Source organism: Aegilops tauschii, chromosome 7, assembly GCF_002575655.3.
Source record: "Aegilops tauschii subsp. strangulata cultivar AL8/78 chromosome 7, Aet v6.0, whole genome shotgun sequence".
Lineage (NCBI taxonomy): Eukaryota > Viridiplantae > Streptophyta > Magnoliopsida > Poales > Poaceae > Aegilops > Aegilops tauschii.
In genome coordinates this window covers 630573862-630593066 of record NC_053041.3, presented here as the reverse complement: position 1 = coordinate 630593066, position 19205 = coordinate 630573862, and the positions used below count along the sequence as shown (strand labels likewise).

The 19205-nt window shown below is 47.1% G+C and overlaps 1 protein-coding gene and 1 pseudogene across 1 annotated transcript; one reads left to right on the top strand and one right to left on the bottom strand.

The window, feature by feature from the left end:
• Positions 1 to 5631: 5631 nt before the first annotated feature.
• LOC120969194 (uncharacterized) lies at positions 5632 to 7050 on the bottom strand. Its single transcript, XM_040396309.1, has 4 exons — positions 6877 to 7050; positions 6732 to 6792; positions 6337 to 6644; positions 5632 to 6189 (listed from the first exon to the last, which is right to left on the bottom strand). Exons 1-4 carry the CDS (start codon positions 7048 to 7050, stop codon positions 5632 to 5634), a joined length of 1101 nt encoding a protein of 366 aa, XP_040252243.1.
• Positions 7051 to 8591: 1541 nt separating this feature from the next.
• LOC141027554 (putative disease resistance protein RGA4) lies at positions 8592 to 13194 on the top strand (annotated as a pseudogene).
• Positions 13195 to 19205: the final 6011 nt, after the last annotated feature.

Here is a 19205-nt window from a genome sequence, read left to right as displayed (position 1 = left end):
AGTTAATGTTGAGCTCTCTGAACACGACGTGCAAACCACATATAATATATATTTCTAGTCGCCAATGAAATAGTGCCGACATGTACGTGGTTGTGATCAACTCCTACACAGATATATCTTTCAAATTATATTTATTAGTAGCTGAAATAAGGCACAAAAATGTGCTAATAATTTTTACATTTCTTTTGGGTTGCTAGTAAACGGCAGAAAATGTATTGATAGTCTTGTAAAGGTGTGAACAAGATATCCTGAAATAAGTGATGGATCATCTGTAGTTTCTTGACCTTGGCATTCAAATTAGCACAAGTCTTTTGAGAGCTAATATAGGAGATCTTTAACTAGCTAGGTCCTAATATTCTACACGACAACAGCTATGGGTATACATATGGTATAACTGTCATGGCGCAGCTTTTCTTGATTTGACTAGCTGATGTATATGTGTACGTATAGTATATGTTCCTTAGTCGTCGTTCCAAGTTGGAAAAAAGGTTAATGGATTAACACATCGAGACTCGGGTGGGTTCCTCAAGTTGTCGTTCCAAGTTAAGGGAAAGTGGTGGTGGTGGTTGGGGGGTGAATTTCTCAACTGGCAAATGGTCCCACTTCGAGACTCGGGTGGGTTCCTCTTCAGTTAGGGTTCTGGTCGGGATCATGTCTTGGCCAAATATTTTTCCCGAACAGACTAAATTCTCACCAAACCCGACAAATATACAAAACCAAATACATACATATGCTATCTAACACATACATATATTGATGCGGTAATTCAATTCAGGGCCTTCTACACCCTGTGAACAGTAAAATCAAGAAATAGCAGAAAAATTCAAAAAAATCTGCTTTTTTGTTGTGCTAGATGCTCAAATGCATGACATTCATGCAAATTTCGAATCGTTTGGACATTCGAGGAGCTTCAGGCAAAAAAAAAATTGGATGTGAATAGTGTTGTTTTCAAATATTTCTCAGACACATGAACATCTTGCGCCACAAAAAGGGATGTTTTTTTAATTTATTTTATATTTAAAATTATTTTACTATTCACACATGGGCTCATCTGAACCCGGATGCAGAATAGCTTATTGGAATTGGAACCATGCCCTGATCGCCCAACCCATGTTGCCGACACTTTAACTCCCCCCCCCCCCCCCCCCCCCCCCCCCCCCCGCGCCCAAGGCATGGGGTGACAGGCACGCACCCCTGAGCCCAGCCATCAAGGCGAGTGCACGGTTTCCTTTAAGCATGTCTCCAGTGATGAGAATTTGTCGCATGTGCCTAACAGATCTGTATGCCCAAACAGAATGATCAAGGGATTGAGATTTTTAGTATATGTCTATATGGAAGTACTGTGGTTATTTTTTTCAATGAACAGGAGCCCTGCTCCCTGACTTCATTTCTCACTGAAAACTGAAATCCAACTTACAGCATCCATATTTACTTGGTTTCATCCAAGACAAAACGAAAAGAAGAAAAACTAACAGAACCTTAGTGAACTGGCGAGCAAGAACACCTCCCCGAGTGCCTGCCAATCTCCGTACGAGCTTGTGATCATTCCTAGAAGGAATCCGAACGAGGATCCGATCCGATCTAGGGTAGTTTTGGCAAAGCCGAGTCACCAGACTATCAGCTGGTAGCAAAACCCTTACGGGTATGTGTACTTGTACCCATACTTGTCTCAACATATGTACTTGTACCCACACTTGGTTTACCTACGTGATGTAGGGTGAGCACGCAAGCTGCCGTCGGGCCTGGCCCATATAGTGTGTGGTGTAGCAGGACGAGTGCGCGAGTGCTTCAACCAGCTCATGGGAAGCAATATATAGGCGAACCATCAAAAAACACCTCTTGACTGTAATTTAACATCCGTCTTCGGTGGCTTTGTCGCGTCTCCAAGATGCCTGGGGTCACTACGTGGGTTAGCTCAATTTGCCTAAACAATGGGTCACGCGAACACGAAAGGATCTCCCATTTTCAAAAAGGGCAAGAAAAACACAGAAATGGAGGTGACCTCCGAAAGGGTGTGAAACAAACGAAGATTTAAAAAAATGGCAGAGGCGGAGAGAAATTATTTAGTACTGTACTTTAAAAAAATCTTTTGGAAAGAAGCAACAAGGCCATGCGGAAAGCAGCTAGGCGGCGAGGCGAGAGAACAAGAAAAAAAAAAGGCAGCACAAGGCGAACGCCCAGTGTGATGTGTGAAACGGGGCGATCCTGCGCGGCCGGTGACCGGGCACGAGGTCAAAAAGGGGGCACACACAGGCCCGACGCGACGATACGAATGCACCGGCAACAGTGCAGAGGTGACGCGATGCAAAGTGCTCCAGAATGCTTCCAACAATAGTCTTTTCGAAGCATTGATTTTAATTTCTTTTTGCCCAGATTTCGATGAATGCCATTCACATATTTTTTTCATGCAGTGAAAACATTCATCAATGTTAATAGATCGGAAGTTTTCACGCAAAGAAAACATTCATCAATGTTTATCCCAAAACAAATTCAGATTGTTTTGAATATTTTTACTATTTTCTTGATTTTACTGTTCATGAGGGAGCATGTGAGCTAGGGTGCATAAACATTAATTGATGAAAGGAATTGGAAGATGTGTGAAACATGACTAGGCATTATTTTATATAATTCTCTTTTATGCCATTCTATTGTCACAGAATATAGGATCCATAGAAAAAGGTCAAGTGTACAGTTATGATATGGAAATAAGTTTGGTCAAGGTTGACGAACATGTCTCATGAACAGCGGAAACTTCTTATAAAAACATTTCATGTGGAAATATTCCCTCGAGCTATTCTGAAATTCTCATGAGTTACCCAAAAAATTAATTCTCATGAATTGTAGGCTCGGATTCTTATAAAGAAAATGTGATCCTATTCAGAATTATTTTTTTGTTTCCCCAATTTCTACTCTCTTTTTGAGACAACGTCGTGAGGCTTTTATTGATTCGTCACAATGTTTACAGGGACGAAAGGTAAATTCCCGGGTTGTCCTAACGAAACATGGCGGCCACCACCGAGAGATAAAGCATGCTTCGCTAAGTTGTGAGCTTCAAAATTTGAGCTCCTAAACTCATGACTGAAATTACAAAAATCAAAAGCTAAAGAATGTTCAACTATCTCATGAATAACTGCACCATAGCTCGGTAAATTCTCTTTGTTTAAATCCTGCACAACCGTTTTGCAATCCGATGCGACTTGTATGCGCCTCAAATAGAGATCATCCGGCAAAGCAAGCGCTTCTCTGATGGTGAGAGCTTCCAACGTCGGGGGATCCATGATGTATTTGAAAGAGAGAGTCGACGCTCCCATGAACATACCTTTGTCATCTCTGCAAATGACCCCAACTGCTCCACCATACCTGGTCACTGCTGCGTCAACATTGAACTTGGCATCCCCTTGGGGCGGGGCTACCCATCGCCTCGGCCTGGCACTAGTTGGAGTGACCGTCGATGGAGACCTTGAATTAATCACTTGGACCTCACCTATATATTTAGATACGAAACTGTCAACAGAATAAGGTGGCTGAAATATATGCTCGTGAATTGCCTTCCTCCTGGCGGCCCAAATTGCCCAGAGTGTCACCACTAGTCGGACAAAGAGTTGTTTCGTCAATATTTCATGCATAGAAAACAGCCACTCCTTCGGGCATACTTCCGCACGGTCGACCATATGCTGCACCAACTCCTCCTGGGCCAATGCCCACACACTCGCCGCCATCGGACATGAAATAAGAGCATGTTTCCAAGTGTCAACAGCCCCACATATCAAGCAAGTATCCTCTGTTGCCATGTGATGATGCTTAAGGAGCGAACCCGTTGGCCTGGATTGACGAACCAGTCGCCACACGAACACCTTGAGTTTTGATGGAACTTGCATGTGCCAGATCATGGACCACTTCTTCGTCTCTTGATGTTCGTAGGATGTACCGTCCTCCTCATATAACCAAGCCTCCCTGCTATGTTTCGTCCTTAGTATCATCCGGTAAGCTGAGCGAACACTAAACGTTCCTCGAGGCTCCTCATGCCAGCCCCAAAAATCCCCCACATGACGTGTGCATAAAGGAATCCGTAGGATCTCTTCTGCATCAAAGTGAGTGAACAGTGAGCGTACCAAGTTTTCATTCCATGTTGCCGATGTTGCATCTATGAGCTCCACCACCTTCTTAGGCGGGTTATGGACAAGCGAAATGATGGGTCTCTTGATGCCGTCGCGTGGGATCCAGTTATGCCTCCAAATATCCGTTGTCTCTCCATCTCCAATGCGCCTAATGACACCTTGTGCCAGAATGTCACGGCCATCCAATATCGCCCGCCAAATCTGGGATGGATGCGGCCCAAGTTCGGCTTCGACGAGAGAACAGTGTGGGAAGTATACTGCCTTGAGAATACGCGCACTCAGCGAAGTGCTATCTGTAAGGGTACGCCATTCTTGCCTTGCCAGAAGTGCAAGGTTAAAAATCTCCATGTCACGAAATCCCAGGCCTCCCAAGTGCTTTGGTAGAGTCATTATATCCCATGCTACCCAGCTCGGCTTTCTCTTACCATGGTTGGAGCCCCACCAAAACTGTCGGATAAGTGACATTATGCTCTCACATAAACCTCGTGGCAGTCTGAAGCAAGACATAGTGTAGACCGGTATAGCTTGTGCAACAGATTTGATCAAAACTTCTTTGCCAGCAGCTGATAATAATTTCTCCATCCACCCTTTGATTTTCTCCCACACACGGTCCCGGAGATATTTGAACGTACCATTCTTCGAGTGGCCAACGTCTGTCAGCATGCCCAGGTAGCGCTCACTCAAAGACTCATTGTGTACTTGCAGATTGTTCTTGACAATTTCCCTCATCTGCACCGGGCAACCCTTATTGAAAAAGATTGAGGATTTCTCATTGTTGATTCGCTGCCCCGAAGCATTGCAATATGTATCAAGTAGGTTTGACACCGTAGTTGAACTCTCCTCACTCTCCTTAAATAACAGCAGGCTATCATCTGCAAACAAGAGGTAGTTAACGGTAGGAGCCGTGGGTGCCACCTGGATACCGGTCAGAGACGACTGAGAACTTGATTTAAGGAGGCACGAAAGGCCCTCTGCCGCAATCAAGAACAAGTAGGGGAGATTGGGTCTCCCTGCCGGATACCGCGTGTTGGTAAAAAGGATTCAAGCTTCTCGCCATTAAAACAAACAGAGAATGAAACTGAAGAGACCATGCCCATGACCACATCTATCCAGTGATGATCAAATCCCAATTTAGTCATAATACCTCGAAGATAGGCCCATTCCAACCTGTCGTATGCCTTCATCATATCTAGCTTCAAAGCACAATAACTGTTTGATTTTGCTCTCGATCTTTTCATGAATTGTAAGCACTCATAAGCACATATGATATTATCCATAATCAACCTCCCAGGCACAAATGCAGACTGTTCCTCAGAAATTATGTCAGGCAATATAATTTTCAACCTGTTTGCTATAACTTTGCAGGCTATTTTATACAGAACATTGCAAAAACTTATAGGCCAGAATTGAGCAAGTACCTTGGGATTCGTTACCTTTGGGATCAAAACCAGAACAGTGTCGTTGATAGCTGCCGGGCTCTCCTCGCCATTCACTATTCTGATCACTATATTTGTCACTTCATCCCCACAAATCTCCCAGTGCTTTTGGTAAAAATGAGCAGGAAAACCGTCTGACCCGGAGCTTTGGTCGGAAACATCTGAAATAGAGTGATCTTCACCTCCTCTTTGGTGTACGGGGCACACAGGTTGGAGCTCATCTCGGCTGTCACCTTCCTCGGGACATGGTTGAGCACCGCATCCATGTTTTGGACCCCTTTAGATAGATATAAGGATTTATAAAAATCATTAGCCAAAACCTTTAACTCTGTTGGGTCGGAGATCTCTACTCCTAGCGAATTCTGAAGTGCTTTGGTCATATTCTTCTTGCGATGAAGACTAGCTCGAAGGTGAAAAAACTTCGTGTTTTTGTCCCCTGCCGACAACCATTCAACCCTCGCTCTCTGCCTCCACATAATCTCCTCCCTGTAGTACATCTCTATCAGCTTTTCATTGATTTTGAGCTCAACATGGGAAGGACCAGTTCTTGCCGGGTCGTTCTTAAGTTCCTCAAGCATGAGTTTGAGTTTTTTTATCTCTTTCCTTACACTACCAAAAGTATCCCGGCTCCACCTCTGTAAATCATTCGCAAGATCCTTCATCTTCTAGCCTAACTCTGCCACGGAAGTGCATGGGGGTCCGGCCCCCCAACCGGAAATTATAGTGTCTTGGAAGTTTTCGTGCGACTCCCACATTAGCTCATATCTGAACGGTCTTTGTACCTGCTCATGTGTACCAGCATCCAGCTCTAGCAATAGGAGTGCATGATCTGAAGTTACCCCCATCAAGTGTGTGACTGCAGCCAGCGGGAACTTGGCCAGCCATGACGCGTTAGCGAGAGCTCTGTCAAGTCTACACCTCGTATAGCTCCCACCTGTTACCTTCTTCTCAAAAGTCCAAAAATTGCCTTTGTATCCCAAATCAAGCAACATGCAAACGTCAAGAACTTCTCTGAAGGCTTGGATCTGAGCGTTGCTACGCTGACCAACTCCTTGATGTTCATCTGGACGTAAAACCTCGTTAAAATCACCTAAGCAAAGCCATGGAAGATTGCTCAAAGTGCTAATATTTTTCAAGGTTGTCCAGGTGTGATGCCTCATATGTGTTTGTGCCTCACCATATTCGCACGTCATCCTCCACTTCTCTGCATCTTGTTCCTCAACAGACACATCGAGATGCTAAACAGAGTAACCAAGAATTTCAACCTTTATTGAATTATTCCAAAACAAGCCTATTCCACCACTCCTTCCTTGACTACTTACAGCATAAGAGTTATCAAAACCCAATGTTCCAGCCAAAGCTTCTACCCTAGCACCCTCAATTTGAGTTTCAACGACGCACAGCAGGGTAGGGGTAAATTCCCTCGCGAAATCGCGAAGTTCACGGACTGTCGCAGCTTTACCCGCACCACGACAGTTCCAGCAAAATATATTCATTGGGCCCGGCGGCGCTCCTCGAAGGAGCCCGCCAATGATGAGACAATCTTGCCAAGATAGCCACTCTTCTGCAAATCATCAGCTACTGCATCTGTTTTAGCCCTCTTCAGGTCTTGCCTGCTGCTCGGACTCAAAGGATCAGTGGGGGGAGATGGCAGCGCAAGGGTCGCCCCCTGGCCTCCTGTAACAGGCGCATTATGACTTGATTGCGGCACATGTTGCATTTGCGTCCTCTTCCTGGCATAGTCCGCCTCCGTCATATCTGTATCAACTTTTGAGGTATAATCCTCCTTCCTTTCACTGGCCACATCTTCATGAGAAGAGTTACCGTTTCCCCGAGCTCCCCTGCCTCCTCTTCGGCCTCCCCTCCGGCCACGGCCCCCACCGGGACCCTGTCCAGTGCGCATAGACCAGGAGGCTCGAAGGTCTTTGAAAACCAGTGCTGTGGGAGGGTGGATTCCATTGCTATGTTCTTTGAAAAGGTGGCCCAGCTTACCACAGAGTACACACCAGTCTGGAAGCTTCTCATATTTAGCCCTGTAAATTTGGCGCTTTCCATCCCTTATCATAGAAACTGCATTCTTCAAAGGCTTGTTGACATCAATCCGGACCCAAACCCGATGGAAATTCCCCACAAAGTCATGTGATTGGGGTTCTGCATATAAGACTTCTCCAGCTTTTTGAGCTAGAGATGGCACCAGATGAGCATACAATGGCGGGACATCATGAATCTGCAGCCAGATCTCGATAGTTTCAAGTTGAACTGTTGATGGTTTTGCCAATCCGTCATATGGTTTCAGAATAACGGCTTCTCCCCGAAAGTTCCATGGACCATCACGTGTTACTCTCTCCCAATCGCCCAAACATAAGAACTAGGCTGTGTACAGATTGTCTTCAAGCGGTTTGAACTGGACCTCCTGAGCTAGATCCCACGCCGCCCTCATATTCTTAAAAAACCAAAATTGGTTGTATGATTTGGGTGTGTGCAGCTGGACCAGCACGATCCAACATGCCGCCGCCGGCGGTGCCTCATCTTCATCGAACACCACATCGTCAAGGTCCTCCTCTCGAAGACCTAGCTCCTTCATCAATGCTGTTACGTCATCCGTCTCGGAGGGACCTGCAGAGCGCGATCCGGAAGCTCCGTACGACGCCATGGAAAACTTCGAACCCTAACCCGATTGGAACACCGGGCCTTGAGGATAACCCTAGAACCCCTCCCACCCCAGTCCCGCCTGGACCAGGGTCGCCACCGCACGCCCGCTTGAAGGGAGGGGGCGGAAGGCACAGCAGAGGTAGGGAAGAGAACGATCTCAACGACGGCGATCAGATCGCCTCGAGAGAAAAAAACCCTAACTCGAGGGAACGACCTAAAGCGAATAAGGCGATTCCCAATTTCTACTAGATTTGCATGTTGTTCATCTCTCTGTGGGCTGCACCCGTTTTTCCTAGGCGTAGTGGGTCTGCGCAACTGGATAAGCCTACACCCTGCCTCGCCAAAAACAAAGAGGGAAAAAAAGCACTACATCCATCATCAAACAATGGTCGGCACGCCCAAATCCCATTGGACGCCGGCCGGAATCCTCCGCGGCCTCCGCCTCCCCCGTACTGCCTTCCTTAGACAACACCGGAATCAGCCTCACCGCCTCCCCCATACAAGCAGGAAGCGATTCCATATTTCTCCATCCATTCTCACGCCAGATCCCGGCGACCGTGATGTGGAAAATCCGTCAAGATTGGATATTTTCGACGACGTCGGGGATGTGGAAAATCCGACAAGCTGGGATGTTTGTGTGGCTGTCGCCGCCGTCCTCATTCGTCTCCGCTTCTCCGGCAACCTTCGGCGGGGGGAGACGCCGGCGCCCGCCGGAGCATGTCCAATGGCGGAATGTACGCCTCCTTGAGAGTCAGTAATACTAGAATTATTACTTGTTTCCATTATCGGTTCTTCACTTTATCTTACCTATAGACAATACAGTGCTCTGAGGGATTCTCGTTGGGGCTAATTCTATGCTCACAGTCGCTCTTCCAGACTTATTATTCAGCTGGGGCATCACTTTCTCAGTTTTAGTACACGGAGCTGTCGACTTGGACCGAAACCGAACCGAGAGCCACACAAATTACGGCAACTAAAACTACAACCAAGTAAACTACTAACACTAATGTCCTACACAACCTACTAACACCACACAAATTACGGCCTCCATGCTGACAACCCTCATGAATTGTCGGGTCATTTTTTGGCAGCTACGTGCATCCCTTTCTTCAATCAAGGTTGTTGGTTGTTTGGTCTGCCTGAGCATTCGCTTTAACTGCATCATCATCGTGTAAGCATAAACGGCTGGACTCAGTCATCCTCCTCTGTCATGGGTGCTCCTCCCCATGACACCGCTACAATACCGCACCCAGTCAACGTGGACGCCGGCATATGCCGCCGGCTTCCCCTGCGTTCTGGTGCTATTATGTTGGCATAGTTACATCGTGTGTCTACCCCCGCTATATATGAGAGGCCTAGGATACAAGTGTCCTACTAGGACACGACTCCACATCCTATGTAAACACAATACAATTCATAGTCCAACTGTAACCTACCTTGTACACTATATTTGACACAACTCTAACAAACTCTACCTTAATATTCCCCGCCACCTTGAATTCGTCCATGCGTCAAACTTCCATGTACATTGGACTTGAGCTTATCCCATGAGAACCGCTGCTACTCCAAAGACTCCATATGACTCCACCTGCAACTTGTAGTCCCTCCTTTTCTTGACCACAGTCAACACTCGAGCAAAATTAAGTTCCTTGTTATTTTAGTTTGTGCTCCCAACTTCCAGAGTATCAGTCCAACGACATCACACAAATCACTGACCTGCGTGAAAGTAAACAACTCACATATTGGGTGTCACACATAAGAGTTACCTGAACTCAACATCACCGCTTCTTTCTTGACAGCCTGTTTGAAACTTGGAGGAATTTCACCATTGCTTGTAGTCATCCCAAGTCAAATTCGCAGTTGTCTCACCACATGTATGACTACCAGAGCCCTGGCCCATCTCCATGTCCCGTGCATACCGCACGCCTCGCCCTATTACCGCATCGAGCCTCCGCTGTCCTGGTCGAGTCTCAAGGGTCGCGAAACCACACCACTCAACCCCCACTGCAGAGTACCACCGATCATCACCGACCGATGACGAGTTTCACGCTTCCATCAGACCACTGGGCTCCAGTCCGAACTGCATGTCACTCGCTTTTCCCGCTGAAATAGGCTTCGACTCTCTGAGCTCTTATGCCGTAGCCCCTCAATCAGCACCGAGTGAAGTCCTCCAGACTCCAGCTCCACCTTCAACATGACTCCATGGTAGATGATCAGTCCACCCTCGCGCCCCGTCGACTTCAAGCTCTCATGTGCGCACCGTCTTGAATCAACCCCGCGCCATAGTCTTGTCGAAGGCACACAAACCCTCGGGGCCTGTGTCACGTGTTTCCACGCCCCAGAAGTCGGTCACCATCAGCATCACGCTCCTACGTTGTCATCGCCGATCCCACCACCGTCTTCTATACAACCGACTTGCGTCGATCCGTCAGACGGTCCAGTCCAACCCAGCCGAAGTAGTCCGGCTGCATGACACGCTCGAGGCTCCCAAATCGTCTTCCGGGAATTTCCATCCATCACACATAATTCCATCTTAGCCGGCATGACTTCCTGCAATGCTCTCAAGCAGCCTGTTTTGCCAACAAATCTTCCACCATTGCCTGCCATAGCTCAAGGTTTCCAGTTCCGTGAACTTCTCCACCTCAAACCTGGTACCCGTTGGCGCCATAGTTCTTTGTACAGCTGACCATGTGAAAAATTATCTGAGCTTTTCACGCGATGCCCCAAGTACACGAACACCGCGTACTACTAATAATTCCAACTAGTTGGTCTTCACGTGAAATTTGGCTCCCAGTCTTGGCTAAACCTCCCGATGCTAGCTATTTGCTTTGTCATATCCTTGCACTATGGATCCGTATCAATGGATGCCTTCTCCGCCGATTGGGTCTGCCATGTGTCTATTTTTTTTGTCAAACAAATCTCCAACATCGTCAGTCTCCAAGCTCCATCTAACGCAGAAAACCCCCCGCGTGGACCGCTCGCCAACGGCCTAAACCTCGTCCAGCCCGTGCGCCCCATCGGGGATCCAGCTGCGTTGACCAGCAGCCACACACACGTGCTACAGGCGCCTCCTGCCAGGGCCGCTGCACAATCGCTGAACCAAACGCGCACCCAACCGGGCCGCTTCCAGGTACTGCGCCGATCGATCCGCTGCTGTTTGCACCATACGCCGCCGCCATCTGCTGCTATCCGATCCTCTCAAGAACTCGGCCTCCACTAGATCAACTCTCGCCGCCTCCGAACAACCTAGCTCATGATACCACTTGTTAGAATAAATCTGAGGCATACCGTTGATCATCTGAGTACCAAGCAATCACACGAGCACGACACCGAGATTTGTTAACGAGGTTCACCGATATGGCTACATCCCCGGGGCTTGACTATGGGCGCTCCTCCCCATGACACCGCTACAATACCGCACCCGGTTGCCCTGGATGCCGGCATATGACGCCGGCTTCCCCTGCGTTCCGGTGCTATTATGTTAGCATAGGTTACATCGTGTGTCTAGCCCCGCTATATATGAGAGGCCTAGGATACAAGTGTCCTACTAGGACACGGCTCCACATCCTATGTAAACACAATACAATTCATAGTCCAAATGTAACCTACCTTGTACACTATATTCGACACAACTCTAACAGCTTTCAAGAAGAGGAAGACACCACTCGATAGCCTCCAGAATATTGTGAGTGGGCAGAGGTACCTCCTGGTGTTGGATGATGTGTGGAAACTAGAGGTTGATAAATGGGGACAACTCAAGGGCCTGTCTTCAACATGGTGGCATAGGTAGTGTGGTATTGACAACAACTCGTGATAAACTCGTGGCTGAAACATTGTGCAGTGTTGAAGCTTATAATCTCACCGCTTTGGAAGATAGATTCCTAAAGGAAATCGTCGAGACAAGAGCATTTAGTTATTTTCCCAAAGAGGATAAAAGGCCTACTTGGTGAATATGGTTGATGAGATTGTGAAGAGATATGCTGCCTCTCATTTAGCTGCAACAACACTGGGCTCCGTATTGTGTACCAAGACCTGTGAAGAAGAATGGAATGCTATATCAGGCAGAAGTAGCATTTGCACTAAGGAGACTGGAATCTTGCCAATACTCAAACTCAGTTACAACGACTTGCCGTGCACATGAAGCAGTGTTTTGAGTTTTTGTGCTATATTTCTTAAAGATTACGAGATCCTTGTGGACAAACTGGTCGAACTATGGATTGTGCATGGCTTTCTTATCCCAGAAGAGCAAGTTTGTCTAGAAACCATTGGCAAACAAATTTTCAAAGAGCTAGCCTCAAGATCATCCTTTCAGGATGTGAAACAAGTCCAAGCCACAGGCAAAAAAAATTCAATACACCAAGTCGTATTATTCTAGAACTACATGTAAAATGTATGATCTTATGCATGATGTTGCACTGTCGTAATGGGAAAGGAATGTGCCTTGCCAGCTAGGAAACTAGGAGAGATTGAACTCACTGCAACCGAAGAATCAAGTCATAGTGAGTGGCTCTTACAAACAATGCTCGGCATTTATTTTTGACATGCTACATACTAGAAAGAAAATTGAATAGTTCTCTAGAGAAAAGCTCTCCAGCTATCCAAACTCTTCTGTGTAATGGGTATATACAAAGTTCATTGCAACATCTATCAAACTGCACCTCTTTGAAAGCATTGCAGCTCTGTGCATACACAAGAGTAATGCTTGGAGCATGATGACATAACGTAGACAAAGTAAGATCAATCGATATGATCGAACCCCATCGTTTTACTCGTAGTAACAACAATACAAATAAGTGCCTCGCTACCCTACTGTCAGGAGGTGAGGACACCACAAGAATGAACCTACTAATATGCACAACTTCCACTGAAGGTCTACTCATCAGCTTGGCCAAAAAAACTCACAGATCAAAAGGCATTCCATAGCAATAACCATCACACATAATAAAGTTCAGCAAATACTCAATTAGTTTCATGGAATAAACCCACAATTCAGCGGATCAAAACAAACGCACAGCAAAAAGATTGCAACAAATCGATCTCCAAAGAGAATATTGTATTGAAGATCAAAGAGCGAGCGAGAGAGACAGACGGAGAGAGATATAGAGAGAGAGAGAGAGAGAGAGAGAGAGAGAGAGAGAGAGAGAGAGAGAGACACACACAGAGAGAGAGAGAGAGAGAGAGAGATCTAGCTACTACTAGGGACTTGGAGGTCCCGTGAGGAACTACTTACGCATCATCAGAGAGGCAGCAAGATTGATGTAGAGGCCCTTCGTGATCGATTCCCCCTCTTTAAGAGTGCCAGAAAAGGCTTCCAGATGGGATTGCGAAAGAACAGAGACTTGCATTGGCGGAATAATTGTTTCGGGTCTTGCTCTGTGGGTTTCTGAATATTTCTGAATTTATAGGCATGAAATTAGGCCGATCGGAACAGCAGGAGCCCACAAGGGGGCAGGGCGCGGCCCCTGCCTTGTCGTCATCTCGTGCAACGTCTGGACACCCCCCGAAGCTTCCTGGGTCTCTTTTGGTTTAGAAAAAATCGTCAAAAAATTTCATCGTGTTTGGGCTCCGTTTGTTAGAGATTTTGTGTAAAACCAAAACAAGCAGAAAGGGGGGTGGAGGATGGGTAGCATCGACGCCCTTCAGGAAGGAATGGCGGCACTCTCAGGCGTCACCGCGTCGGAGCTGGATGAACCGGCAGTGATTTCTCCTGCACCGCCACCCAATCGAACCGGAGCCATCCAACCATCTTGGCACCCACAAGCATGCGCCACCATGGTCTTGGACTCATCCACGTCGCCCCGCTGCGAACACCACCATGAGGTCAGGAGAACAGAGGCAAGGGCGGAAGTACCGGAGCCGCACGGGAGGGAACCGCCTCCACCGCCGTCGTGCCGGAGGCCTGTGCCTCTAGCACCGACGCGGATTGCCGGTCGGACGCCGCAACAGAGGTAAACCAGGCCACCCGAGCCCGCAAAGACCCGACTACCATGCTGCTGCACACCGGCAACCAAGCCGCCACCCTCCACCAGTGTTTGGTATAGAGTCTTATATAAAAAAATTGGGCTCCCAAAATTTATGAGCACTATGCGGGACGCACGTTCTGCACAACTATTGGCCCGGCCCTGAGGAGGTGGCAGCATCTGGTATGACCAATGGTACAACCACTCACACTTGTACTAGACGCAATCTTCTCCTCTGGTGTGCCAAATGAAAAGTTTCTCAAAAGGAAAGTTTCTCCCAATTGCTTCAATGACCATGATATTGTTTAACTTTCTTCCAAAGTGTTTAGTCCTGCACATCCAGCAGGAGACCAAATTTTCTTCATTCGTGAAGGATTAACATTAGTAAAATGGCGAGAACTGGAAAAAACCCTTCAGAAACAGATGTGGAAGTGTTACAATATTGATCCATCAACCATCAAATGAAAGTCAAGGTGTGTTGTCACAACCACTTTCCGTGATCCCAGTAACTATGCACATAACACAATCTTGATTTGAGATACCACACAAGTGAATATCCTGCTAGAACAAGTTGGCAGTCGACCCGTGAGAAGTGTTGATCGCCAGCAGAGGCCTAGAACAACGAAGGTCGCTAGAAACCCCCCCCCCCCCCCAATCTCAATTCGGGATACTCCGGCAATCCCACATCATCCTCATGCTCCATCTTTCTCGTCCGTGAAGGTAGACTCAATCAAGAAATCATACTCGATGTTGCCGCCGGATATGAAGATCTAAGATATCCCAGCTCGTCGCGACAATCACCTAGTAGCGTTGGACAACGCCATCACCTGTGCGCTAGATTGGAGAACCCTATATTAGGATGTAGTAGGTCGATGTTGTCGTTCGTATACCGGTACATGGGATTGTGGCCATGGAGGTCTCACCACTAGAGACCGCCGAACAAGCCATAAAATCGACCTCCACTGTTGTGCATATATTCCTTCTGCCTGAAGTCATCGTCCATAGATCACACCTTTGGAGTAATGCTGCCAAACATCGGACCATGCCTAATCCGCACAGCCTTAGAGTAGCCGCAACCACCTAGAGTACCACACCGGTAAGAGGCGGCCACCGTGGCACCCACCACCACAACGCCTCCAGATATGGGCCACACCATGGTCCAACAGGCGTCCCCACTATGAACGTGCCCCGTCACGCCCGCCCAGCATCCCCATGCAATACCATGAGGCCACACCTCAGTTCCCGACATCGGCTCGCACCACTCCACCGAATGCCGCACACCACTGTCACCCCCGCATCACCCCGGCGAGCCTCCACCCAAACTGCAACTGCGGGAAACGCTCCGCCCAGGCTTTGCCTGCAGCCCTCTGATGGCGGCGTAGCTAGAAGGAAGGAGGGAGGAGGGCCTAGCAGCAGCAACGGCTATGATTCTTGTTTATCATTTAAATTCCTTTTGTGTTTCTGGAGAATATTCTAGTTATTCGAAGAAAAGTTGTATGATGGAAATATAAGTTTCTATTGCAGGGTACTTATCGTCACATTAGTTTTCTTTTCAAAAATACCGGTGCGATCTCTTAAAAATGTGCAAACGGAAATATACATAATACTCGCTTTTCCCTCATAGAATGCATAACACACGGTCCAGCACCTCGTTACCGTTCCTATTTGTGAGAGAAAAGTATATTTATCTTAAACACTTGCTTTAAAAATATATAAATCAAAACAAGTGCATGTGGATCTAGTTTTGAAGGTCTCGTGACACAAAACATTAAGAAATGCAAAAAAATTCATACGAAGTCTAGTTTTATTCATATTCAAAACAATTCTCAGTTTTATTGATATGTCCTAGATAACCATGTTCATACCGGAAACTTGATTTTCATGGTAAAAGTCAGTTATTGAAAATATTCATTGGAACATGTCCATATATATGGGGTATAATTTTGAAGATCGCATCGCGATGAACACAACGGTAAAAGCAGCCTTTGATTTGGCCAAAAAATATAAATCGATGGGATTTTTGGTACATGGCGCCGACGTCGTCTAGTTTGAATGCGTGTGTCTTGATGCTCTTTTCATTTATAGGTTGGTCCATCTCTAATGTGTTTTAGAGTGCTCTTGCATGTGTGATGCGCTTCGATCCATCACTAAATTTACTTTTGGAGTGAACTTGCATGTGAGCCCACTCAACAACAAAAAAAGAGTGGCAAGTGTGGGGGCGATATACGCTGGCAACGAGCGGGCCTAGTCGGATCCGCCGGGCCTTATATATTGCTCCCTCCGTATATAAGCTAGTACTCCATCTGTATTTACGGAGGGAGTAATTATTAAGGGTCAGACGCTTGGCCGGGATGGTACCGTGCCTGTGATGTCCGGGACGGACCCGCATGACGTACCTCCGCGTGCGAGCGCGGGCGCCATGGAGTGGCCGCCTGAATCCGACACCGAGAACTCCGGCCCTGCCTGTCGCCGTGGAAAGTGCATCGCCCCGACCCTTGCCGACTCCTTGCCTCCCAAAGCGTCACGAGATGTTCCTGGCAGCGTCAGCAACGGTGTTGGGACAGAGCAGGATGAGGACGGCTTCCATTTCCTGCTCATCAGCATCGACGCACATGGCGCCGGCTATCGTGACGCAGATGATGCGGCGGCACGAGCTGCAGCGCGAGCGTGGGCGTGGCGGTGGCTGGGATGCCGACGTGCAGCCGGCACAGCGACACAACCTGCAGGGTGGCGGCGGGAGTGCTTGTGGATGTGCTTCCGTGGACGATGCTGAGACACACACGCATCCAGCACGGCTGCGCGAGCTACAGGGCGAAAGAAGCAGCGTGTTATGGCTGGCGTCGGCTCAACAACACAAAACAACCCTCACCTTGAAAGGTTTTTTGTTTACGATAAGGGGTCGAAAGGTCGATAGGTTACGTCCTTGTTGGAACCTAAGGGTTATCTAGGTCGTCCGATTACCTTTCGGTGCCAAAAGCCAGGTCCGGTCCACCGGGCCGAAGGCTCGCACCGGACCATAGTAACCCTAAAAAAACCATAGAGCCAGAGGCATCCATCCATCGATTGTGTGCATGTGTTGTTTCTCGGTGGTCACAATATACTTGCCAAGCTTAATTACTAAGCATTATGAAAATGCCTCGCTATGTGATCACAACTCCAGATTTGTGAAGGGATGCCTCTCGCACTTCTGCTTCAGGAGAGAGCCGTCTTTCACTATAATGATGCCCCAGAAGCGGAGATTCACGCAATTATGTAGGGTATGGCACTCGACATTCAACATTCGGACAGACATGTGATTTGCTTAAGCAGATTCGTCGACTGCATGTGATGTCCATCCTCTCGGGCAAGAATCTATCTGCTGAGATTAAAGCTCACATGGTAGTTAGGGAGTTTGTTACTCACGAAATTAGAGCAGATCAAAATAGGTTATCATATCGATTGCCAAAATTACAGCCGTACTGCATGTGCATGTACTATGGTATGGATGCATTCGGGTCGTCCTTGTGTGAGGAACTCTTGTCTCGAGATTGTAACCCATGAAATAAAACGCGGGAATACTGCTGCCTCCTCCCCCAAGAAAAGTCTAGGGTTTGCCTGCCTCCCGCCGGTGCCGCCGTCAGTCCGCCTCGTCTCCGGTGGCCATAGGGCCATGGCGGCGTGGTGGATCTCGGCCTTTGCCGGTGGGAGGGATCTGTTTTCAGTTGTTCCTTCGTGTTTTGTTAGGGTTTGTGTCCTACTCAGGAAAATGTGACGGCGGCGGCTCCCTGAATATGGAATAAGGTTCTCTCCGCCTAGCCCTCGTCCCGATGGTGTGTCTAACATCGTCGGTGGGCGTGTGAAGATGTGTCTCCGGCAGATCTGTCCTTGGTGGATTTGCTCGGATCTGGTCGTAGTTCGTCTACGTTCATGTGTTTTTAGGTTGGATCCTTCTGATCTACACTACTCTTCATCGGTGGTGGTTGCTGTTCTACTGCGTCGGTCCTATGGGACCTTAGCATGAAGACTTCCCGACTGTCTACTACAACAAGTTTTGCCCGGCTCCGGCGAGGGAGGAGCAATGACGGAGACGCGCCTTCGGGTCGCTTCAGTGCTTGTAGTCGTCGCTAGGTGGTCTACGAATTTGGATGTAACTTTTTATTTCTGGCGTTCTTTGTACTGTCATGATTGAAGATAAATAGATCAGAAGGTTTTTTCCCAAGAAATCTATATATTTCCTTAATAATAAAGCCTCTATTACTTCTGGTCGTACATCACGAACATTACCATAAAGTTGATAGAAATTGCCCACCAATACCACCCGTAAGTGACAAAAATGATTCCTTTTTTATTAAATGGCCGCCGGTTGCATCCGAATCATTTATAGCTAGGCCCTGACATTATCACAAGTACGCAAGCAGCCTACTGGCTAGGGCGTTGCTTCTCCATCGAGGAGAGCTGGGTTTGGTCCCAGGTTCTCACTCTATTTTCTGCCTTTTCTCCCTGAATATCATTAGTATGATATTATCTTCCCCCAGCTACTTTTTTTACCTTTTATTTTACGCAGATTCAAGTATTTGTTGAATTTTTTATATATTTTAAACGATAACTCCAAATTTAACATGATATATATGAAAATCGCTCAGAAAAATGTATACATTCTGAATATGATATTATATTGCATGTTAATAATTGTTTAAATTATGTTTATGATGCACCTTTAGTTACTACTTTTCTTTTCTATACCTATATATAACGTATGTTTCTTACTCTTGTTTTTCGTACGTAAAGAAAAGAAAACTGAAAATAAAAATATCAACCATCATTCGGCTTCGATTTATTTGGCTCATTGATCGCACGTGTTGCACATAGGCAATGGGCCCGGCCCTCCGGCCCGTTGCAATTGAGTATTTTCATGGAGGGGCCGCCCATTGGTCATTATGCGACAAAGAATTATGCCGCAGAGAAAAAATTAATTTATTCATGTGGTCTCAAACCTGAGATATCAACCACCATTTAGTAGGTTGCAACCAATTGAGCTGGGTTATCTATTAAAAAATGAA